Source organism: Macaca nemestrina, chromosome 1, assembly GCF_043159975.1.
Source record: "Macaca nemestrina isolate mMacNem1 chromosome 1, mMacNem.hap1, whole genome shotgun sequence".
NCBI lineage: Eukaryota > Metazoa > Chordata > Mammalia > Primates > Cercopithecidae > Macaca > Macaca nemestrina.
Window position 1 is genome coordinate 112,530,552 of NC_092125.1, and position 24,895 is coordinate 112,555,446.

General features: G+C 43.6%; 2 protein-coding genes and 1 non-coding gene across 3 annotated transcripts in view; all 3 read right to left on the bottom strand.

Annotated features, from left to right (window-relative positions):
• Window positions 1-11,425, bottom strand: LOC112426166 (myomegalin; the record flags this gene model as incomplete). The annotated part of the gene is given in 8 exon segments (XM_024792037.2): window positions 1-1,734; window positions 2,037-2,175; window positions 3,261-3,404; window positions 4,339-4,396; window positions 4,398-4,563; window positions 7,252-7,491; window positions 10,521-10,645; window positions 11,325-11,425. Coding segments are annotated over 8 exon segments (1,374 nt in total), but the record flags the coding sequence as incomplete, so codon positions are not given.
• LOC105479027 (myomegalin-like) overlaps window positions 11,365-24,895 on the bottom strand; it is a 22,809-nt gene continuing 9,278 nt past the window's right edge. Inside the window, exons 2-4 of the mRNA XM_071070148.1 lie at window positions 12,979-13,137; window positions 11,949-12,062; window positions 11,365-11,513 (exon numbers count right to left, since the gene is read on the bottom strand). Of these exons, the coding sequence (XP_070926249.1) occupies window positions 11,487-11,513; window positions 11,949-12,062; window positions 12,979-13,101 (264 nt within the window). The 5' untranslated portion in view covers window positions 13,102-13,137 and the 3' untranslated portion in view covers window positions 11,365-11,486. The remainder of the gene's footprint in view (window positions 11,514-11,948; window positions 12,063-12,978; window positions 13,138-24,895) is intronic.
• On the bottom strand, window positions 18,902-18,972 carry TRNAG-CCC (transfer RNA glycine (anticodon CCC)). Its single transcript has one exon. It is a non-coding gene; the product is annotated as a tRNA-Gly (tRNA).

Here is a 24,895-nt window from a genome sequence, read left to right on the forward strand (position 1 = left end):
CATGGTGCCTGGAAGGCAAGGGTCACAAGACTGGAGTACATGACAGAGCCCTTAGGGATTTCACCTGCAGACAAAAATAAAACAATCCAAATCAGTGTATGTTGCCAGGCCCTACTGATGGCTACCTGAAGCTGCAGTGAGAGCTACAGGGTGACCAAAGTCATGAGCACGATGAGAGCCAGTTAAGAGGATGAGCTAAGAGCATGCGCTACAGTCTGGAGAAGCAACTGGTGCCCGAGGTTACGGGGAGCCTCCCCACCTCCCTGTGTGCTGAGATCCCTGCTCCAATTCACTGCACACTGGGCGGCTGGATCCTACCACTGCCTCTTTAGGGGCCAGGTGACTCTCCAAATCACTTTGTCTCAGCAGAAAGAGGCCTTTGCCATCTCCACCCGAGAAAGAAGTGCTTAGCGTGAAACATGCACATATAGAAACAGCCTGTTGTAGGAAGAAGAGGACATTTTGTGGGGATGTCCTCTGTTAAGTTTATGTCCAGTCGCCATAATGAGGGTGTGGAGGGACCAAGTCCACAAGGACCTCAAAGCTCAACTAAGTCCAGTTCCATCTTTGACAGATGAGGGTGCAGCAGTCTCACAGAGACTAAGGGACAAGCTGAAGCCACACGCCAGTTAGTGATAAGCCAGGGATTAGAACTGAGGCCTCGGGTCCTTTCCAGTGATCTATGGGAGGTGGAGGGGAAAGCTTCCACACTGGAGAAAGCCAGTGGATACTAGAGACTTTTGGGTTACCTTTTCTGGCACAGGAATAAGGCTTTACAGAGGCAATCCTGTAAGTGTTGCTCTAAAGAGGCTCAGGAAAGAGAAGAATTATCAGAGAAAAACAAAAGGGAGTTAGTGAAAAAATAAAAAAAAGAGCAAGTTAAACTGGCCCAAGCCATTTTCACACTGTGGAGATCAACATTCTCTCAGGTTACAGTTTAGAAACATTTCTAGGAATGTGCTCAATTGCTTATGGCAAAGCTTTGAAGTCCAGGTTTAGTTTCTGATTTTTAAACCATTTCATATACCTCAAGTTTTTCTTCAAAGCACTTCCTAGGGAATGATTAACACTTAGTGTTTTAAGTAAACATAGATAATGTCTGGTACATTTGTAACATTTTTCTCCTGAAGATTCAGTTGTTATTTACTAACAAATTCTCTTTTAGACAAATGAGACCCAACAGATCTCTTTTGTCATGTTGCTTAAAGATACAGCAAAATCAAATTGCTGTTCTTAACCCAGGAGTGTGCAGTGAAATCAGTTTACTAGGTTGCAAATTGCTTTTACTTTTTCATGAAGAGTAGAACACATAACTGGCCTCAAGATCCCTCTATCAAAAGCTCATTCTGAGGCAGACTCCCGAATGTCTAATTACTTCAAGAGTCAGCTGAATTGCATTTCTCCAGATTTCTGACTCGGCATCAAAGAAGAAAAACTGGAGTGAAAAAGAGAGATGATGACAATGTGAGAGTGAACCAAGATACAGGGGCAGGAGCTGACGGGGTGGGAGGGTGATGGGAACAGAAACTAGCAGGACTCTCACTGAGGACCTGTGATCTTGCAAGCGGACCCAAAATCTTCTCCTGGAAGGCCAAAGCAGGCCAAGGTCGCCTACAAGATCTGCTAATGGATGGTGGTGGGTTGGGGACAGGCTTGGTGCCTCTGACTGGTGCAGTAGTTTCCTTCCATCTAAGTTAGTCCTTGCCTTCTTTAAAACATCATGTGTTCTGGTTACTGAAACAACAAAAGAGCACCACAGAGTAGAAATCACCAGCAGAAATTAACCCTACTTGCTTAGCTGAGAATTCTAAAGCATTTATTTCTTTCTGGCCATTCGGCTTGGAGTCTCCTTCTATCCACCCTGTCCTCCCCTCCCTCTTCATCCACAATTGCTCGTGGCACAGGAGGTTTGGGGACATCAAATCAGTCACCACTCCCAACATCTCCAAGCCCCCCGGTCACTGCTCCTCTGCAGCACAAGTGGGGCATCGGGAAGACTGCCCGTTTCTTCCCCCATTCCCTCTCAGGGAACCTACGCTGGCTGACGATGAACTGCTCCATGCTCTCCTTCTGCTGGTTCGCGGTCTTCAGGCGCTCAGCTGTGCTCTGAAGGAGCCGCTCCTGTTTGGATACTTGGGTTCTCAGTTCCAGAAGTTCCCTTTCTGTTGATTCTCCCTGGATAAGAGGAACAGACTGTTACTGAACAGGCAGAAGGACTAAAGCACCCTGTGCTTTGTGGCTCTTTCCAATTCCAAGAAGGATTCTACAATCTTCTCTACCCTCCTGAACTGGATTTCCTCCTTCACAGCCTCAGATACCTCCAGCTGAGGACAGTTTAGGATGAGGCCATTAGGTAGAAATATTGAGACTCTGGAATTCCCCATGTAGACTAGCACAGGCCCACACACCTGTAGCTTAAGAGAATGTCACTTCAGGCTGGAATAAAACTCCCAACTCTGAAGAGGACCTTGCTTTAGTCCTGATATCAGTTCTGTCACTCTCCCTTCACAGGCAAGATTGAGAGTTCAGAAATGATATATTCGGGAGAGAGATCTGGATTCAGGAAAGTTTGCAAGTTTGTAAATATTTGTGCCAATATGGAGATGGCAAAACACTGTCTCCCTGGAATGAGCCTAGCTGGATCCCAAAGGTGTTGGTGACATTGATCTGGAGCTGGGATCCCTGGGGAGGGGATCCTGAAACCTGTCTCCTCGAGGGTCTGCCAATCAGAGTTAGCCTGAGCTCTGAGCAGATCCTGAGGAGTGGCTGACTTTCCCCAGGCCTGGTCCAGAGATGCCAGCTGAAGTGATATGCTGGAATTCCAGGCAGCGGCTGAAAAGGCTCAGTCTCATGGGGGCATTCTGTGATCATGTGACCGTGGGACCTGAGGGGTGGGAGGTGGGTGCTGAAGCTTTAACTGAATTTCAGCTCAGCCAAACTGCAGAGAGGTAAAGAAACTGAACCTTTATGGATTGCCAGGGTTATGATGTCTCCGCCTTTTCCACACCCCTTCCTCTTCTTCTTTGATTTCTTACCAGGGGCCGGGGGCTGGCAGGGAATGGGATGTATTCAGAGCTGCAATGAAAGCAGCCACCATGGATCAGAGATGTCCCTCCAGGGACACTCCTCTAAGGTCCTGTCTATCCCAATTCAGTATGTGGCTCCTGATTTTCTGTGAAAGCTGTGACAGTGAGGAGACAGAACAGTATTGGAGGGCAGGAAAACTGGGTTCGAACCAAGAAAGGACACTGGCATCTTACCACTTTGCCAGGCAGCACAGGGATGTGGGTGCTTGGCAGGGCCGCTCTCCAGAACACGGTGAGGAGGGAAGCCGACTCCTCTAGGGCGTGGTGCAGGGCACTGGTGCTGCTCCGAAGCTCACGAATGCCTTTGCTGCCCAGCACCTGGGGAAAGGTAACACCACAGGAGCGGAGAGATTACTTTCTTCCCCCTGCATGGGCTCCCGCTTCCTTTGTGAGTGAGGCACAGAACATGGGCCTGCTTGAACTGTGAAGCCCTCGCACAACCATTTGCAGCTCTCAGAACTAAGGTGCTGGTCCCTTTACCAGGTATGCCTCCCTCCACCTGCAGAACCCACAAGGCTTTCAAAACTCACCCCCCTTGCTGTGTCCTCTATGAACCTGTTACCTTCCTTGCCTGAGATAAATGACCACGTTTGCATTGGCGGCCTCACAGCACAGAGGATGGCTTCTCATGCTGTGTCTGTAGGCCCTTACTGTGCTGATCTACTTGTGTGTGTGTCTTGCCCTCTAGTGTGGGGTTCCATGGAGGCAGGGCTGTCCCTACGCATCCATGGGTCTCCAGCAGCTCAGACAGCACAGCCCTGGTGCCTGGTCTCTCTCACTGGCAAGGCGCTCTGAGAAGCTTTGCTGACTGCCTTCCCTCCTTCTATACAGTCTGCACAAGGAAATGCCATGGCTGCCAGGCTTCTCACCCCTTCCACATGTGGGGGCCATACACCTGCAAATCCTTCAGTTTCTGTCCACCCCATTGTGTCAACTCTGCCCACAGATGGTCACGTGCCTTCACGAGTGTGGTAGATAATAAGCTACCAAAGGCTGCTAGGCAATGCCACATGTTTCTGTGGGGCTGAGGGGAAATATCCAGTCAGCTACATCTGGAACAGAGCAGAACTGACAGTGAAAATAGAGAAGACAGGGCCTGGCTGCTATACATGGAAGAGGAAGCCTCAGCTGTTGAGAGATGCAAAGCATGAAAAACAAAAACCAAAAAACAAAAATGGTGGGAGACGGAGTTAACATCAAAGGAAGAAAGGGCACAAGGAAACAGTGCATCTAAAGCTACAGGTGTGATTACCTCTGTGCCTTGGACTTCAAGGCCAGGGAAGCTGCACGCTGACCTCACAAGAGACACTCTTTTTGGCCAGCAGCTTGCCCTCCACAATCTGCTGTCTTAGGGCACTGTAGTCATCCATGTGGCCAATGACATGGCGGCCATGCTTATTGGCAAAGGAGCCATCAGTAGCATCACCCTCCAGCTTGGGAGGGCTCTTCATTACTGGAGAAGTATCCAAACCCAACCCTGAAAAAGAAAATAACAACACAACAGAATCTTCTGTTATTCATAATGATATTGTCAGTTTACTCCAACTCAAAAGAGGTAGGAGACAAGAAAAGGAAGAGGCTGGGAACAAGAAAGGAAGCCTTGGAATATACAAGGGTGGGGCAAAGTCCATAGAGATCTTCTGGCTTCTATACTTCTATAATGTTTCTTACATTATCTCTTGATAAATTTGCCAGGAGACAATTTTTTCCTTATTGGCAAATGAAATAGGACGAATCATAATAAATACACAGACACAGACAAGGAAATCAAGCTGGATACAGAGAGTGTTTTTAAGAATGGAGAGATTATGGTGCAGCAAAAACAGCAGTAGGTAAACTATAGGAGGATGAACAATGGCAAGAAAGGCAGCCACAGAAGGTGCAGTGAGTAGGGCTAAAGGCCTCGGGGCATGCAGAGAAAACTCTCTAAATACAGATAATATGTTTACAGACAACAAAAAGTTGCTTGCATTAATCACTTTCCATCATCAGTCCCTGGGCCCTTTCGTTGCCATATTTACCATTTGTTCTGTGGATTATGGCCGTTACTGAGCCAGGAGTAGAGGAAGCAGAGCTGGGGAAGACCAGAGCTGGGGAATTGATCACAACATCCCAGACTGGAGGGGACACAGCTGAATCTAGGGGGTAAAGGCAGCCACAGTTTTCAGGAACCCTGGAACACCCTGCTTGTGAAGCATATGCACACCTAGCCGTCCCCACTGAGGCCTAAGGTGGCAGGACTCTCCTCTTACAGAATTATCCATACCCTACAAGCAAAAGCAAAAGCCAGTGAGTCACTGAGTTCAGAATGTTTCCATTCTTCAGAACAAAAAGATATTCCTTTGACTGAGGGGTGTTCCATGAGAAAGAAACCTCTAGTTTGAAAAATTATTAGGTGTATTTTAATAAACCGAGTGTTGAGTATAATTTGTGTGTGGTATCTAATACGATGCCCTGTAACTAAATGTAATATGTATAAATATACATAGCACATATTAAAATGTAGAATCAAGGAACCAAGGAATGAATGGATTTATGGAGGACTAAACTGAACATCGTAGTCATCATTCTGATGAGCCAATACTGAAAAAAATTGACTTGTATGAGAAGAACGGAGACAGAAGGCTTGGTGGGTTAACGTTGTCTTGCTGGAGACTAAAAAGCAACCGTATAGTGGAGGAATTGGAAAATATCACAAAGAAGGTAGAAAAGGTCCTGCTCAGGCAAGTGTGGCCCAGTGCCTGCTTTCCAGCTCAGGCCTCGGGGGTGCTGGAGAAAGCAGGCAGGGACGGTGCCAGTGGAGCTGAGTCTGGGCTGCTGTGTGGGAAGCCAGTGAGAGGGGAAGGCCTGGTTAGAAGGAAGAGTTGGAGACATAACTGAACACCACAACCATCAGGGCAGCCCAGAGGAGGGCAAGGCGTCCACCTAACGTTAGCTGAGAAGTTCCTGGCGGCCAGGTGGTTTGCTTGGCGGCGTACGTGTGTTTTTTTTTTATTGAATTGCCAAAACAGCATAATCATGTTATTGTCACCTTCATTTGACAAATAAGGTTACTATCAGATAAATGAGCATCTACAAGAACCAGAGAAACATAAAGATTCACATGACCCAGAAATAGCTGGCAGGAGAGTTTGAAAGCTCAGCTTTAGAGAAACTGAACAGAAGTGGCTCCTGATTTGAATGAAATTGAAGGTGTGGCCATGGAGGTGAGTGGAGATGGTGTGCTAAATAGTGTATTAAAAGGAAAAAAGGACAGAGGAAGTAGAAATTGAACGATTTAAGAGACTAGGGGGACACCACTGACATTTCAATGAAAACTGGGAGAAGTGAGATTGATGGGGGATGTTGAGAAGAGAAGGGGGACCTGGTCAAACACGCCTACCTGAAAAGGCGGGCAAGAGGTGGGGTAGAGAAAGCGAATGATGGCCACCCAAAATAAATCACCCACCATCCAGGACTTCCCCAGAGCCCTGTTTCCTTAGGTACAGGAACATTTTGCCACACACTGAGTTCCCCACCTGTGAGGGAAAGGGAGACTAGAGAATCTGGAAAGGTCGGCAATATGGAGACAGGGCACCATGAACTGGAAGGAACACAGACTGAAAATCACAACACCTGGTTCTGATCCTGACTTTGTCTATAACTTCTCTAAACCCTCGCTTGTCTGTTAATATCTCAAGACCTAAGTTTTCTTATGTGAAATACAGAGAGAGCAAAACCTGCTTTACTTCAGATGAAATTATATATGTGAAAACACTTGGCTAATACTAAAGCACTAAGCAAATCCAAGAAAATGATATGAACATACATAGCTGCTAATTACTGAGCAATTCTTAGTGTGCCAAGCACTTGTAAGTGATTTCATTTAATGCTCAAAATCATATAAGGTATATATTATTATTATCCTCATCTTAAATATGAGGAAACTAAGGCTTAAACCTCTGAGACTTTAAACACCTTGCCCAAATCAAATGACCTCTAAGCTCAGAACCTGGAGCCTGGTCTGACCTAAATCCCATGCTTCACTCAGGCTGCTAAACTAGAACATTTCTAATTTCAACCTGACCCCAAGGAGCATGGACCAGGCAGATTGTACCTTCTGCCACAGACATCCTGGTGATCTCCCCACTGGCCGAGGGCTTTCTAAGTCCCTTTTCCTTCCTACCTTGGAGGAGAAGCTGCTTGTTTCCAGGGTCAACGCTGGCTGGGAAGTTCTGGTTAACGGAGGAGGGGCTGAGGCTGGCTTTGCCAGCACCACTATCCAGCTGCTGTTGCAGCTGCAGTCGCAGACAATTGTTTCCCTGAATCCTCTGCTCCAGCTGCCCTCTCAGAGCTCGTACCTCTGCCACCAGGTGGCTCAGGTCACTGCTCAAAGGGATTTGGTGACAGGCATCCACGCTGTAAGCTAAGAGAGAAGAGGAGTCTGGTAACATTGACCCAAGTATTTCCAAGCACTTGTCAGAACCCTCCTCTGTGACATTCTTTTCTGCCAAGGATCCCACTATCATCTGAGTCTCATGCAACCCATCTATGATAGGGATGTCACCATTTCTGTGTGTGGCCTTGGGATGGCACTGAGCTGGCACACATCCAGTCTGAAACTTCCCTGCGGTTTAAGTTACACACATGCACCTATAGAGCATTTGATTGGCAGATGAGGATAAGTCCATATTTCATCTCTATAGTAACCTTAGTCCTGTAGGCTAAAGTACAGAATCCTCCAAGGTAGAAGGCCAGCACTGAGCTAGAGAAGGGTAGGGGATGAGGGAGAAAGAGATTTGACAGTCTTTACTCTCAGAAATGAAAGAGGAGAAGGAGGAGGCCTTTTGGTAGCGTATGAGAATGTGAGTTGGACACCTTAGACCAGGGATTATAACTGAGTTTTTCAACTTGTATCTCTCTCTCTCTCTCTCTCTATATATATATATATATATGCGTGTGTGTGTGTACATATATATACACACACCTATATACAGTGTGTATATATGTTGTGTGTGTGTATAATATATATAGGTGCATATATGTACATATATATGTACATGTATACATGTATATATATTTACCTGCATTCACCACATGTAGTTTATGTCTTTGTACTGAGGATGAAGAGAGATAAGAAATATTCTACAAGGCCACAATACCTTGTATGAAAACCTTAAGGCCAAATGTATTTTGAAAGGTAAAATTTGTTTTAGTTTTTAGCAAGGCAACAGGGTGCATATATCATATATAACATGTACCCAGTTGCATGTGAGCCACAATCCTTAATCAAACATATAACTATCTCTGCAATCAGCTATGTGAATATTCTAAGTAGATAAATAAAGACTTATGAATATCCTCTTGTCAGTTCATCTAGATTTTGTCACTAAATGAGTATTTGAAAATTTTTAATTTGGAGATCTTAATGAATTTTGAAATTACAGAGAAGAGATTATGGAGCTTTAGTGGTTGTAGCTTTGAAATGAGTCCTAAAAGGCAGGGAGAAAAGCATGAAAGGAAAGGTAGCTCAGGATGAAGTAGTTTTAGAGACTTTGGTACATAATCTACTCTTGAATTTTGCCCAAAGTTTTATGATGTTCCTCTCTTCTTCCTCAATCCAAGTTCTCACTAAATTTTACTTATTTTTTAAAGAGATGTTTTAAAATCTATCTATACCCTTTCATTTTCCCAGTAGCACCTTATATTAGACTGTCATCTCTTAATGTGCCAGAATAGCGCTAGACCCATCCAATAGGTTTCCCAGATTCTAATGTCTCCCAACTCCAGGACATCCCCTGAGACTTAGCATCTTAAAATTCTGTTTTCATCATATGCTTATCTTCTTTGAAAAAAAAAAGACTTAATTTAATTATCTCTATACAGAATGTCAACTTCCACCCTGACCGGTGGGCTTTCAAGATTTGGGGACTCTGCTCCTCCATCCTGACTTCTCACTCCCCCAACCCGAAGCTTCTCCTGTGGGCAGGCTGGTCCCACTGACCCAACACTCACCATGACTTTGTATTTAAGCTATTCTCCGAGCCTGGTGAGCCCCCTGTATTTCTTCAAGTTCCAGTTCACCTTCTCTTTAGAAAATCAGGAAACTAAATCAGGATTTATGATAATTCGAATCTAAATTCCACTGCCCTTCACCTTTGCTTAGCCCTCTGGAGGGACATAAAATACATGAGTTTTTTTCACCCGACAGTTCTTCAAATATCCAAAGCCAGTTCTCATGTCCTCAAGATCTTTTGAAAGCCTAAATTTCTTTAGTTTCTTTGACCAGTTGGAGATTTCTGGGCCACACCATTGTGCGCCCTGTCTTCATTATGTTCCTTAGTGTGTCAATGCCCTTTTCAAAGATGGTGCCCCTTAATCTAACAATATTTTAGACATGGTCCCCACAGGTGAACATCACACTTACACTACCATAGCGTCAGATTGAGCTGGTATATCTAGCAACCTTTGGCCTGTACTTGTGTGAACATGTTTCTACCAAACCCCAAACCCTCAAGTCCATGAACGGCTGCCTGTCCTATATTTCTACCCTCATCCTGTATTTCTATCACTGATATTTGTAATTGAGCTCAGGATTTTGCTTTTTATCTTTGCTAAATTTCATGACATTGATGTCAGTCCTCTGTTGCAGCCTGCTGTGACTTATTAATATTATGTTTTGAGTACCCTTCTCCATTTAAAGAAGAATGAAAAGATATATCAAAATTCTCAAATATTAGATTATTATTTAAGCAGGTAGCAAAGTCTTCAATAAATGTCCTTAACATTTAAATCCAGGATTGAAATTTAGGTCCTATTAGTGGTATTTCTATAAGGTTTTTTTTTTGTTTTGTTTTCGTGTCTTTTAATTTTCTCCTGTGGGCAGGCTGGTCCCCACTGACTCAACACTCACCATGGCTTTGTACTTAAGCTATTCGCCCAGCCTGGTAAGCCCCTGTAGTTCTTCAAATTCCAGTTCACCTTCTCTTTAGAAAATCAGGAAACTAAATCAGGGTTTACGAAAATTAAATGGAAGGGCAATAAGCTGAGAGCCAGATGTCACTAGGGAAAGGGTCACGGTGGGAGCAGACTGCCTGCTGCATTGGGCTGAATGGGTTGTCAGTATGTATTACTGACAATATTAAAGGCCTTTTTAAATTGTGATATCATTAGGACAGTTCTTTTGCTTTAAAAATGTTATAATCTAGACATTGATAGGAATGTTTTCTTAAAGTAATTAGGAATGATCAGGCTGGGTCTTGCTCATGCCACCAACCTGTCCCTTTGGGCTTTGTGTATGAGAGTTCCTACTGGGAGCCCCAGCCTTGGGTGGGGGTTTCTGAGACAGAACTCTGTAGCTTGATCTCCACAACTCCCAAAGGAAAGACCTAAGACCTCACTAGCATCCAATGCAAGGGTAAAAAGCTCATGGGGTGAGGGGAGAAGAACACATACCTTTCAGCCCCTTCTTGGAATTGCCATAAAGTGCCTGGTAGATTTGTAGCTCTGACTGGAGGGACTCAAAGAGCTGCTGTTTCTCTTCACACTGTTGCTGCAGGAGGACCAGCTTGTGCTGCAGTCTGACCAGGGAGAGGCAAGGCCCACTGAGATGGCAGAGCCACTCAGTCACACCAGAGCAATAAGCTGAGAGCCAGATGTCAACTCAGGGGGTCATAAAGATTACGGTTAGGGTTACATCTGAGCCCCAGATGTCAACTCAGGGGGTCATGAAGACCATCACTTTTATTTCGCAGATGTGAAAATGGAGGCTGAGGGAGGTCAAGTAACTTTGCTTGAAAACACACCATTACCTACATTAGTTCAGAGCAGAACAGACACACCAGCAGTCTCCTTACTGCTCCTACAGTGCTCTTTGCATTCTGACAAGCAGTTACAGGGCTTTTGCTGGGACCAAGCATCACAGGCAGTATAGAAGCTTCCTAGGTGATGGTGACACTAATGTCCTATATCTAACTGGAAGCGTGGAAACCCTTCTTTTTCATGTCTCTCATATATTGAAAACTTCTACAACAGAGTTTTACTCTCTCAACTTGGGAGTGACAAGGCATTCACAGAGAAGTCCTTTCTTCTGCTCAAAGCACCCCCCCGCCCCAACACACAAAAATCAGGAATAGCAGAGGGAACATTGAGGTTTCCAAAAGAGGACACCAATTGTCTTGCCAATATCCCTTCTTTTAATGTAAGAATGAACGTAAGAATGAAGAATGCTTCCTTCTCTGTCAATGGGTCCCCTCTTACCTGGAGTCATTTTCCTGGAGGGAAAGACGTTCCTCCCTGAAATGCAAGACTTCTTGCTGCTTCTCCCTTAAGTCTTCCAAAAGCTGCTGCTTTCCATCTTCTCATGCTCCAGCTCCTTTTCCAGCTCTTGAAGGTGGGATCGAGAGGACAGCAGAGCCTCCCTCAGGCTTTCCGTTTCCTGGGAGTGCTCTGGTGAGAGAACACAGGAGGATTGATTTATTATGATGGGGCCAGAGGTCAGCAGGAAGAGGACCCCAAGCACATCTGCCCTGACAGAGTTAAGGAGCAGGGAAGGAAGGCCTTATGTTGGTGGGCAAGAGCATACTGGCTCAACATCCCTCATAGCCTGGAGAATGTTGCATCTCTCTCTTTGCAAAACCCTTCATTCCACTTATTTAATCTGTCCTACCTTGCTCTTAGAGAAATTCTGGTTTCTAATGCTCACTATTTTCCAAGTGCTCACACAGCATCTGTTCGATAACCTATCCTGATCACTCTTATTCCACAAGACAGCTGAATAGAAAACCAAATCCCAAAGCAGCAAATTTAGGTGAACACAAATTTCTGTAATACCTATGTAAATAGAATAATCCATCGCATAGTGGGCAAAATGGTGATACATACCTCCAGAGCAACAGCTTTATCATGTATGTGCTGGCGAAGTTTCTCAAAAAACATTTCATTTGCTTTAAGGGTTTTGTCTGAGTTATCTCGATACTGTAGGAACTCCTGAAATTCCTGAGACCAAAACATAGTTTCTTTTATTCTTTTATTCAATATTAACCAAATTGCCAAGTAATTTGTTAGTTATTCAGGATAAAAGAGATGTGATCACTTTCCTCAAAAGTAACAAGTTTAGCAGAGATAACAGACATATAAATTGTAAACTATTCTGCAACATACAACAGACACAACACATAGAATTAACTGTTCTGCATCATACCTAGCTACCAGGGGAACACAGGGTGCACTGCCTAACTCTGCCTGCAGGTGTCAGTAAAGACCTCACAGAGGAGGTAACATTTGCCGTGAGTCCTAATTAAAGGACTAGGATTTCCTAAGTGAAGAAGGGAGAGAGGACGGTATGCTAGAGAGAAAAAAAAAAAAAAAAAAAAAAAAAAAAAAGCACACTACGCATACAATGAAAAAATTGTACATTCAGTGAAATGTAGTGGATTCAATGTGACTGAAGCTTAGAGTAGGTGGCAGAAGAGATCAGTCTCTTCTTAATGCTCCATTTTCCCCTCAAACTTTCATTCTATCATCAAAATGACTCTGTGGAAGTTTCTGTACAGTTTTTTGTCTTCGTCTATTAAACTGAGAACAGTAGCCAAATATTTTGTCTTCCCAACACGCAGAAAAGTGTGTGACTCACAGAGGTGCTTAATGATTATTTTCTGAATATTAAGTCTTTATAAAAGACTTCATAAAAGACTGCTTAAATCAGGGCTATATGTACTGTTTCTTACACTTGTTAGTAAGCATCTTAATTCACAAATTATGTTTTCTATTTATTTTAAATACTCTTGATTCCCACCTCTCAATGTTTTCCATATAGCGGGGACTCAACACAGGTGGAATAATATCTTAAAATTATATAAACAAATTTCAGAGTTCTATGAGCCCAGTTTTCATTGAAATCATGTAAACTCACCTGAAGCAAATGCTCCTTATGACTCAGACTATGGTTGAGGTGCTGGATGTTTTGTTCCTGGGTTCGAATCTCATTGTATTTTTCAGCCTCCCGGGCACGAAGCTGTTGGCTCTTGTTCTGCATTTCTTCTTGTAGCTGCTGCAAGGCTTTCTGCAATTCCTGAATTAAACATATTATTTTTTTAAAGAGATCTAAAATTGTCACATGGTTATCAGACATTACAACTAGACTTGTAAAGTGCTTAAAAGCCATCACTCCCACTCTCACCAGAAAAAAAGCTGAACAAACCGAACATCAATAACTCTACTTATATGCAACAGAAAATAGAGGTCCTAAGACATGACAATCCTATGAAACTTCGAGCCATGGGCAAATACAGAGAATCACAACTTACCTGAATCAGAAACCACCGCTGGAGCCAGCATTGGGTAGACATAATTCAAAGGGAATTGGCTAATTGCTGGAGCTGACAGCAGCCCAGCCTGAGAGGTAAAAACTCCTGGGGGCCTAACTAGTGGGAGCCTCCCATATCTTCATGAGTTTTGTCTCCAGAAGACTTAGGGTGAGAATCGGAGACAACTCTTTGCATGCTTCTGGAGGGGAAGGAGAGGTAACCATTGAAAAACATGCCCGGTGCATTCTGTTCTACTTAACAAACACGTGCCCTCCAAAGAAAATTGTGTTTCCAGAGTCTAACCAATGTGGGGAAAGGGAAAAACCCAACTCCAGCGACCTCTAGCCATCCTGTCTCATCTAAGAGGGAACAAAATTTGAGAAGCACTTTTGAAGGTCACAGCCCAGGGGCACAGGCCCACCACAAGACTGAGACCTAATCATAGGATTATAGAACACTTCCCTCCCCTACTCCTTACCACTGTATCAATAGGTCATATATATACATATACATACACACACACTATATATATATAAAAATGCACACACACTACACACACACACACATATATATATATAGAGAGAGAGAAAGAGTGAGAGATTTATTACATTTGATCCTCCATATCTGTGGGTTCTGCATCCATGGATTCAACCAGGCCTGACTCCAAAATATTTTTTGAAAACTTATGATTGTGTCTGTACTGTACATATATGGACTTTTTTCTTTGTCATTATTCCCTAAACAATACCACATAACCACTATTTATATAGCATACGGGAGGATGTGAGTAGGTTATCTGCAAATTCTACATCATTTTGTATAAGGAATTAGAACATCCGTGGATTTTGTTATCTGCAGGGGGTCCTGGCACCGATCACCCAGTGATGTTGAGAAATGACCACACAGGAAATTGGTTCATGTGATTATGGAGGCTGGGAAGTTTGAAATCTGCAGTGTGGCCTGACAGGTTGGAGTCTCAGAAGAACTGATGGTACAGATGTATTCCAAAGGTCATCTGTCAGGGAATTTGCTCTTATTCCCTCTTGCTTGAAGACGCTGGTCTTTTTGTTCTAGTCGAGCCTCCTACTGACGGAATGAGGTTCACTCACATCATGAAAAGCAATCTGCTTTTCCCAGATTCACCAATTTAAGTATTAGTCTCATCCAAAAACATTCTCCATGTTGACACATAAAACTAACTCTCACGGGAAGAAAAGAAGTATTTTTCCAAAATTAATAAGAGATTCCAAGCCATAGATCCAAGAAGTTCAGAGAACACCCAGCAGGGTAAATACTAAAAACTGTACACCTAGGCATGCAAGTCCTAGTAAACATTCTCTAGAGAAACAGAACCAACAGAAGATAGATAGAAATAAAGATGGAGAGAGAGAGAGAGAGAGAGAGGAGAGAGAGAGAGAGAAAGAGATTGAGATTGATTTTAAGGAATTGGCTCACATAATTGTGGATGCTTGGTGAGATCAAATCTGATGAGGTAGACGAGCAGGCTGGAGACTTAGGGGAGAGAGTTGCAGTTCAAGTCTAAAGGGAATCTGCTGGCAGAATTCCTCCTTGTTAGGGGGAGGTCAGGTTTTATACTATTAAGGCCTTCACCTGACTAGATGAGGCCAACTCACACTATGGAGGGTCATCTGCTTTACTCAAAGTTCGCTAATTTCAATGTCTCATTTCATCAAAAAACACCTTCACAGAAACATCAGAATAATATTTGACCAAATATCTGGGCACCATGGCCCAGCCAAATTTACACATACAATTAAGCATCACAACATATAATATAGAAAATGTAGAAAATCAAAGACCAAAGAACATCTTGAGAGAAGCTAGAGAAAGGAAACACCTTACCTTAGAAGAACAAGGAAGAGCATTACATTAGACTACTCTTCATAAACCATGCAAGCAAGAACAGCATGCAGCTGACATATTTAGTGTTGGAGGAAAAATAGTCCTGCTAACCTAGAATTCTGTAGAATTATCCTTCAAACGTGAAGGAGAAATAAAGACTCTCTGACAAACAAAAATTGAGGGAATTTGTCACCAGTGATTTTGTCTTCCGTGAGAGGTTAAAAGAAGTGCTTCAGAAAGAAGAAAAACTACAAAGGTCAGAGACAAATCTACACCAAAGAAAGAAGTTAGAGAAGAAATAAATGAAGATAAAATAAAATATTTTTTTATTTTTATTCTTAATTCATATAATCGTCTGTCAAAATAAGAAAAATAGCAATAATAGATTGGATGATTATACATTATGAATACATCAAATGAATAATAGCAATGTTTTAAAGGGTGGTAGGAAAGGAATAAGGAATTTTGTTTTTAAGTTACCTGCGTGACCCATGAAGCATCATAGCATTACTTATACATTGACTTAGATTAGTTGTAAATATATATGGCAAGCAATAGGGTGAAAACAAAAACACTGTTTTTTTTTTAAATGAATGAAATTCATATTTTAAGAAGAAGAAAAAAATGGGATCATATAACATGTTCAATTATAGCCAGAGAAGGTAGAAAAAGAGTAAAAGACACAAAAGAAAACAATGAAGAAAGTCAAAGAATACAAACAGTTACATGTACGGTACATATTAATCCAGTGATATCAATAGTCACTTTAAATGTGAATGGTCCAAATATACCAATTGAAAGGGACTGGAAGAATGGAAAGTGAGTCCCAACTATATGTTTTCTACAACAAACCTCCTTTAAATAAGAAGACACAGAGATAGTCAAAGTGAAGAGATGGAGAAAGATATACCATACTCATCGTAATCAAAAGAAAACTGGAGAAGCAGCCAAGCACCGTGGCTCATGCCTGTATCTCCGCACTTTGGGAGGCCGAGGCAGGTGGATCACTTGAGGTCAGGAGTTCAAGACCAGCCTGGCCAATATGGGGAAACCCCGACTCTACTAAAGACACAAAATTAGCCGACCGTGGTGGTGCATGCCTTTAATCCCAGCTACTTGGGAGCCTGAGGCAGGAGAATTGCTTGAACCTGGAAGATAGATGTTGCAGTGAGCCGAGGTTGTGCCATTGCACTCCAGCCTGGGGAACAAGAGCAAAATTCAGTCTCAAAAATGAAAACTAGATAAGCTATATTAATTTGAGACAGAGCCTACTTCAGAGGGAGGAAAATCATGGGGATAAAGAGTCATTACATTATGATAAAGAGGTCACTTCTCCAAGAAGATACGAAAATCCTTAACTGATATGCACCTAACAACGGAGCATCTAAATACGAGAGGCAAAAGCTGATAGAACTTCAAGGACAAATAGACAGATTCACTATTACAGTGGGAGACTTCAGCTTCAGTAATTGACAGATCCAGCAGGCAAGAAATCAATAAAGATATAGTGGAACTGGACACCACTACCAGTCACCTGGATCCAACCAACTTTTTAGATTACTTCATCCAACAAGAGCAGAATACATATCCTTTTTAGGTTCACATGGAATGTTCACCAAGATCCACTATATTCTGGCCCATAAAACACACTTCAACACATTTTATGGAATAGAAATCATACCAAGTATGCCCTTCATTCAAAGTATGAAACTGAAGTAGAAATCAATAGCAGACAGATAGCTGGAAAACCCCAAAATTGGAGATCAGACAACACACTTCTAATAACACCTGGGCCAAGGAAAAGTCTTGGAACAAATTACATATTTTTAGCTAAATGAAAATGAGTGTATAACTTACAAAAAAATTTCTAGGTGCACGAAAATTGTTGCTTAGAAAGAAATTCATAGATTCAATGTATATGTTAGCAAAGAAAAAATATCTACAATTAATAATTCAAGATTACAATTTAGGAAACTCAAAAAACAAGAGCAAATGAAACCCAAAGTCAGTGAAAAACAAGAAACTAAGAATTAGAGGAGAAATCAAGGAAACAAAACCAGAAATCAAGAGAGAAAAATCAACAAAACCAAAAGTTAGTTCTTTAAAATAATCAATAAAATTGAGAAACATCTAGCTGGTGAACCAAGAGACAATGAGAGAAGATACAAATTACTAATAAAAAAAGAAAAGAAGGTCCTCACTTCTGATCTCATGGACATTAAAAGGATAACAAATGAGGATTATCAACAATTCTGTGTTCACAAATTTGATAACTTGATGAATTGGACCAAGTCCTTGAAAGACACAGTCTACCAAAACTCACACAAGGAGAAGTAGATAACCTAAATAGATCTCTATTACTGAAATTGAAGCAAAGCTTAACAACCTTCCAGAACAAAGCACCAGGTCTAGATGGTTTCCCTACTAAACATTTAAGGAAGAAATGATACCAATTATCTCTAGAAAATGGAAGCCGAGGGAGCATGTCTTAACTCTGGTCTAGGAGGCAAACTTTACCCTAGTAGCAAAACTAGACAGATGATTTTGAACCAGGATATTGAACTAGCCTGCACTGCTGAGCAGCTCCTGAAACTCAACCCTGGAAGAACTGTAGAAGCAAGAAGGAAACATGGTTTACCGGAACTGTGAAAAATGGTAAACCTCCTATAGAGACTAAGGCGGTTTTGAACCGGCGTGTGTGGAAGGTTGATGTTCACAGGTAGGAGAGAGAGAACGACATAGAGAAAAGCATTTTCGATTCTGCTCTTGCTTCTGACTCCATGGCTATGGGCCAAATGGGGCTCTTCCTGCTTTGGGGGAAGATTTGTCAGCAGCTCTTAATCCGCCAATGCCGCAGCTGCGATGTTACATCCTGGACCCATATAAGTTTCGCTGAGGAAAAGGGTAGATGAAAACAGGGGAGGACAAACCAGATGATCCTGGAGCATTCTTTTTCCAGGTTTGCTCCCCAAAGCTCCAGAGCTAGTGGTTGTCATGGCCTCCCCACCACGCTGCTTAAAGAGAAGCAATAAAAAGAATCCCTTGGACAGAAGATTTGCCTGGTGGCGTGTAAAACAAACGCGGGTGATAGAAATGAGTTTTGGGGACGTGCTACTCTCCACTCGGGGTCCATCCTTCATTTTGCCGAGACCACCAAAGACTGGGCCTTCCTCAACAGGAAGGTCCGAGGCCCCTCTCTGCAGCTCCCCTCATCTGCACGCGGGTTCCTCCCCACATACCTCCCTTTTCCCTGGGGCCCCTTGTCTCACGTGTGTCTGCCCTACCCCACAGCTTCTCTCCTTTCGGGAATGTCATTTATTTCTTAAGCTGCACTCCATCGCGAGACATGGTCAAATGGTCTGTCCAAGGTCCAGGCAGTGAAATCTATGTCCAGGTGACTCTTTGTATTTCAGGGATCCGCCAGAAGAGACAATAAAAGTCCCTCCGGTTTTAGGGCCAAATATGCAAAGACCAACCAACCAGACACATTGGCTACTTCAAAGACAGTCTCTGCAAAGTACCTGCTTAGAGAAATTCCACTCCGGAAGGAACCCGAAAGCTATACAGTAGTTCCCTTTTTCTTCTCTTTATTATCGCGTCTGTAACCTACCTGAAGAACAGTTATGGTAACTAAATTTAAAAACTAGAGGTTACAAAACCACAGATTGCATTGGCCGGGAATCGAACCCGGGTCTCCCGCGTGGGAGGCGAGAATTCTACCACTGAACCACCAATGCCTGCTGGTCGCAAAACCTGTGGCGTTTCCCTGGAAAGAGGTAAAATACGGACTCAAGGTTTTCACCATTCTCTTTGGATAACTAACAAAAAAGACACTCAGAGCAAAGGCTTACAGTGGAGATTTGCATCAGGCACCACCACAAATTTATGGCTTCGCATTAAAAGAGTTGACTTAAAAAACCCTTATTTTGAAGTAGGCTCTGTGCAACTGGGTAACACACCTCTGTAGGAAAACACCAGAAATTCACCTGGTTTCCTGTCATCCAACGTGGGCCTGTGGAAAGTTCTTGCCTCGCTTCTTGATATCTTCTCTTTGCCTTCGCGCCGCTTGGGGCCTTCCAAACCCTTTCCTCCCAACCTTAACACGAACATCAGTACTTTCCCCCAAAAGGCCTTCGGAACCCAGGGACCCGGGTTTGGAAAGCTGGTCTCTTGGCACTATACATGGGATACTCCCGGAGACCTGGGTGATAACTGAGCTTCTTTCCTCATATACCTATTTCGAATTCCTGGAAAACTCCAGGGATCAGATCTTGCTTTTAACTTCTTAAGCCTTACAGAGACCAAAACAAGAGCAAAGAAATGGACGTTTCGCTTCAAGATTTTTTTCCCTTCACCATGCCCTGGTCGGCCACCCAAGGAGGCCAGTTCAGGAAAAAACGGTCCCATTCGATTCCATTCAACTCTAGGTAGATGCTAGGATGTTACTCCTCTAGCTAATGTAAAGCGTTATTTTGCTGTTTGCCTTTGTCTGATATCCATGTTTTCACTCTCATTCTTTTGTTTCTGATAAGCCTGGTACAGGCTTTGCACTGCTCTCTTTGTTGTTGTTGTTGTTGTTTGTTTTCTTTTCTTTTTAAATGTTTCATTTCCAATTTTTACTTTAATTTCAGGGGTACATGTGTAGGATGTGCAGGTTTGTCTCATAGGTAAACCTGTGCCATGGTGGTTTGCTGCACAGATCATCCCATCACCCAGTCACTAACCCAGCATCCCTTAGCTCCTCTTTCTGATGCTCTCCTCTCTTCCCAGCCTCACCCTCTGGCAGGCTCCAGTGTGTGTTGTCCCCACCCCCATCCTATCTGTCCACATGTTCTCATCATTCAGCTCCTACTGATAAGTGAGAACACGTGATATTTGGTTTTCTTATCCTGCATTAGTGTGCTAAGGATAATATGCACGGCTTTTAATATGTAACCCTTTTCTTTCCATTAAACTGTTAGAGCCAGCATTTCCTTTTCTATCCAATCTGAGAGATTTAGATCCATTATAATTAGCAGTAATTAGTGTTATGTTGGAGATGACGGGCATAGTTAGTCTTATTCCCAGCATTTCATTGTATGATTTCCCTGTTTTTGCTTTTTTTTGTTTGTTTGTTTTTGAGACGGAGTCTCGATGTGTCGCCCAGGCTGGAGTGCAGTGGCGCGATCTTGGCTCACTGCAAGCTCTGCCTCCCGGGTTCATGCCATTCTCCCACCTCAGCCTCCGAGTAGCTGGGACTACAGGCGCCCGCCACCATGCCCGGCTAGTTTTTTTTTTTGTATTTTTAGTAGAGACGGGGTTTCACCATGTTAGCCAGGATAGTCTCGATCTCCTGACCTCGTGATCCACCCGCCTCGGCCTCCCAAAGTGCTGGGATTACAGGCTTGAGCCATTGTGCCTGGCCTTTTGCTTTGTTTTTTAATGTCTCTTCCTGCCTTTCTTAACTAGACTGGTCTGTCTGGGTAAACTTTCTAAAAAACTTTCTGTTTTCCTATACTGTTTTTGAAATTCCATGTCCTTAGCTCAGGACATATTATGGTGGCCACTCTGAGCAAGGCCCATACTGTCTCTTCTTTCCTCTGTTTATCCAATTCCTATTCCCTTGTCCACTTCTAGAAACTCGTTCTGAGAAGTTTAGTATATGCTTTTTTATCCCACACTTTCTCTGCATATTTCAATAAGGGGATGTCTTTGAAAAACACACATTGTTCTTGGATGGGGATGTTAAAACAACTATAAAATGTGAGTTGGTTCCCCGAAACCCATTCCAGCTTCTTTACTCCATTCTGTGTACTAGCTTCTCAATTTTTCTATTCTATTCTATTTTTTCTACAGAATAGAAAAAATTTACACAAACAGTAAAGTTTGTGTAAAAAGGGGCAAGGGGAAAGAGTCAAGCCAATTTAAAATGAACAAAACACTGGAACAGTGCTTGTTCACAAAAGAGGCTTTCTTCATGTCCAAATGTCAAAAGAAAGAATTCTTAGCATCATTACTCATTCAGAAAACACAAATCTAAAATGCCATGAGACACCATTACATGCCCATCAGAATAGCCAACATTTAAGAGACAGGAGAAACCACTAGTCTGTAAGAATGCAGAGCAAATATATCCCTTGTTGCTGGCAAGAGAATATGATAGTGCAACCATTCTAAAAGACTGTCTGATAGTTTCTGATAAAGTTAAAAATACGCCTGCTCCATGACCCGGCCATTCCATTACTAGGTTTATACTCAAGAGAAATGAAGGCACAGGTCCATAAAAAGGCCCATAGTACAATATTCCTAAACTTTATTCACAACAGTCAAAAGTAGAAATATCCCAATTGTCCATCAATGGTATTGTATTCATCAATAACATCGAAAAGCTGAGATACATGCCATAAAATGGACGCATCTCAAAACCATCTTTGCATTAAAAAAACAAAAAACAAAAAACAAAAAACAAAACAAAAAAACCCCAGCAAAGTCAGTATATTCCTTTATGTGAATTTCAAGAAGAAGCAAAAGTAATCCATGGAGACAGAAATCAGAATGGTGATTGCCTAAGTGGGGATGGGGTGAGGACTGACTGTAAAGGGGCTCTAACGACTCTTTGGGCTGGTGAAAATGATGTCCTGTAACTTGATCTGGGTGATGGTTTCTTTCATCAAAATGCACTGGGCTGTGCACTTAAGATTGGCACACTTTGGTCTGTGTGGATTATATTTCAGTCATTTACTGATAGCAAAAATAAACAAACAAACAAATAAAAACAGAAATAAAAATCGGGTGTTGGGCAATGACATTAAGTTTAGATTTTCTTGTATTATTTAGGCTTTACTTAAAATTCCCAGTTGGAGTGCGAACTCTCATGTCCTCTCACTTGTTTCTGATTTGACCTTAAAAGGCCAAACCGATGTTTGAAATATCTGAACCAGAAAAACAGTATGGCTATATCGTGTCAATAAGGCTGACTGAGAAGGAGCAGCTCACCTTTTGGGTGTTACATTTGCTCACAGAGGGAGCAAAAGCCGGGTCTTCAAGATGACTGGACCCCAGCGTGCAGGTTAGGGGTTCCTTCTATTCTCACCACTGCACAGAGCTCCGAAGGCACGGGTAAGTTCTAACCTCTCTAGTCGCAGGTAAAGAGCGCAGCCTAGGCAGAGGTTGCAGTCTAAAGGAAAGGAGGAGTGCCACGCCCCAGGAGGGATACTGCCCGGACTCGGACTTGACCCTTGGCCACGATGCAGAGTACTAACCAATATACGATCACAGGAAGCCGCCTGCTTTCTTCTTTAAATTTAATATAGGGCTGCTTCGGCCTAAGAGGACTCATGATTTTCCTTCTTTCTTGGTGTCTCTCCATTTTTCCTCCCTTTCTCCCCACTCTGCTACAGGAGAAAAGATGAGGTTCGTCTCTCAAGGATCCGGTCCTTCCCGCTGAACAAAGCTACTGGAAAGTTTCCTCGCCAGGGTTCCCGCCTCTACCGACTTCCTTGCTCTCCTCCTTGCAGTTCCCCCTTAGATCCACCCCATGCCCCGCTCCCGCCCTGGTGCCCCAAGCACCCACTCAAAAACAGCGCAGCTGAGCCCCTGCAGCTCCACCTGGCAGAAGGTTTACTGGAGGCCTCGCCCGTTGTCCGCCCCACGGGATGCCAGGAAATCAATGGGAATAAACGCTTTTTAAAAAGAACTTACTTCCCCTTCGTGACCAGCCTGGGCAACACGGCGAAATCCTGTCTCTATAAAAAATACAAAAATTAGCCCGTCGTGTGGCTCACGCCTGTAGTCCCAGCTCCTTGGGGGGCTAAGGCAAGAAAATCGCTCTGTCCCAGGAGGTCAAGGTTGCAGTGAGCCGTGTTTGCACCTCTGCACTCCAGCCTGGGCGACCAAATCAGACCCTGTCTCACAAACAGAACAAAACAAAACTTCCCCATGGAAAAACAGTTCCTGATTTCTATTTTCAGAGCTCTTCAAAGGACTAAAAACTAAAGGCGACGATGGATTAATTCAAGTCCTAGTCGTGCGCCCTGGTTAGTGCCAGACCCTGTTTCTCGCGAAGGGACCCACAAGAGACCCTCACCACCATCCCTGCCCCGGTGGAGCCCCCGTGCGGGACACAGGATCCGCAGACCGCAGCGGAAGCTCCGCAGCTGCCTCAAAAGCGACTGGCCAGGGTGGGCACAGGCTCCCTCAGTAGATGAAGGCGGCGCAAAGAGGCATCCCGGGAGTCCACCGGGCGTCCTGCTTCCCTTGGGTCCCCGAGGCGGCCGCTCGGGCTCGGGTCGCGGACCGGGGCGTTTCCGGGGGCTTCTGAAGCAGGCGAGGGGCAGGGCGGGCGAAGGCCATACGGCTGTCCTTCGTGCTCTAGAATGTCCCAACGCGCGCGTGTCCAACACCACAATTCACCGCTCTAATCTCTCCAGTTTTCCAAGGACCTGGAACTTACACAGTCATCCTGCCGGGAGGGCCCTGAAGATTGAGGGGTTGGGGAGTTTGGTGAGTGCACCCTTCCTATAGCGCCCAGAAGAAGGCACGGAACGTGTTTCTGTGGCGCAATTCGTCAGAGCCTTCTGCTGTTAACGGTAAAGGTTGGTGGTTCGAGTCGGGCCCTGGGCTTTTATTTTAACCTGTTTCTGTTGATTGGACAACCGACTCCTGATTGATCACAAGACACACGTGTCCCCACTTCCTATCCACCTTAAGTCTGAGGCTTAGCAAGGGCCACCGCACGTCATACCTGTCAAACTCAGGAATCCCATAGACCTTAGAAAGGATCTCGCTTGTGGTGTGATAAAAATCTTCCTTGCTCCCATGGCTTGGGTCAGTAAGATAGACATTTTGTGCTTCAAGTTTTTCATGTTTAATAATAGGAGGCCTATTACAGCAGTATCCTATCCCCAGGATGTGCCTGGGTTTACTGATTGCTCTATCAGTAATGTGACCAATGCAATCAGTCATCCTCATGGTGATCCTCGCCATTGTTCGTGAAAACAGCCTTTCTTCCTCAGTTTGTGCATGATTTATTTAACCCTTTTCAAAATGTTTTTGAAGTGAGGTGCGTTTCACGGTTTTAGGATTACAAATGATGCTACAATCACCATCATTCTTGTACACATATCTTCGGTCACTCATGCAGATATTTCTATAGTGTAGAGAACAAGATGTGCCATTTTTACATTATAGAATTTATTTAATGCTTCTAATTTGAGTACATTCTGCAAATTAATCTTTCATGGGAGAGGTACCAAATCATATTCCAATTTGTTTCCCAATTCCGTCAATGTCTCTTTTGTCATTTACTTGCCGGCACAACAAGCTTTCTACACATTGATGTATGATATTCCAGTCTTGGTCACCCAGACTGAAGTGCAGTGGTGCAAACATGGCTCACTGCAGCCTGGACCTCCTGAGGCAGAGCGATTTTCTTGCCTCAGCGCCCCAAGGAGTTGGGACTATAGGTGTGCACCACACGATGGGCTATTTTTTGTATTTTTTGTAGAGATGGGATTTTGCCGTGTTGCCCAGGCTGGTCACGAGGGGAGAGGCACCCTCCTGGCTTAACCGAGGGGTTATACAACAGAAAGACATGGTGGACATCACACACAGATACTCTGTGACATAGGATGAACTGCTAAACTTCTAAGATATTTTAAAGTCCTGCAACATCCGTGGTTG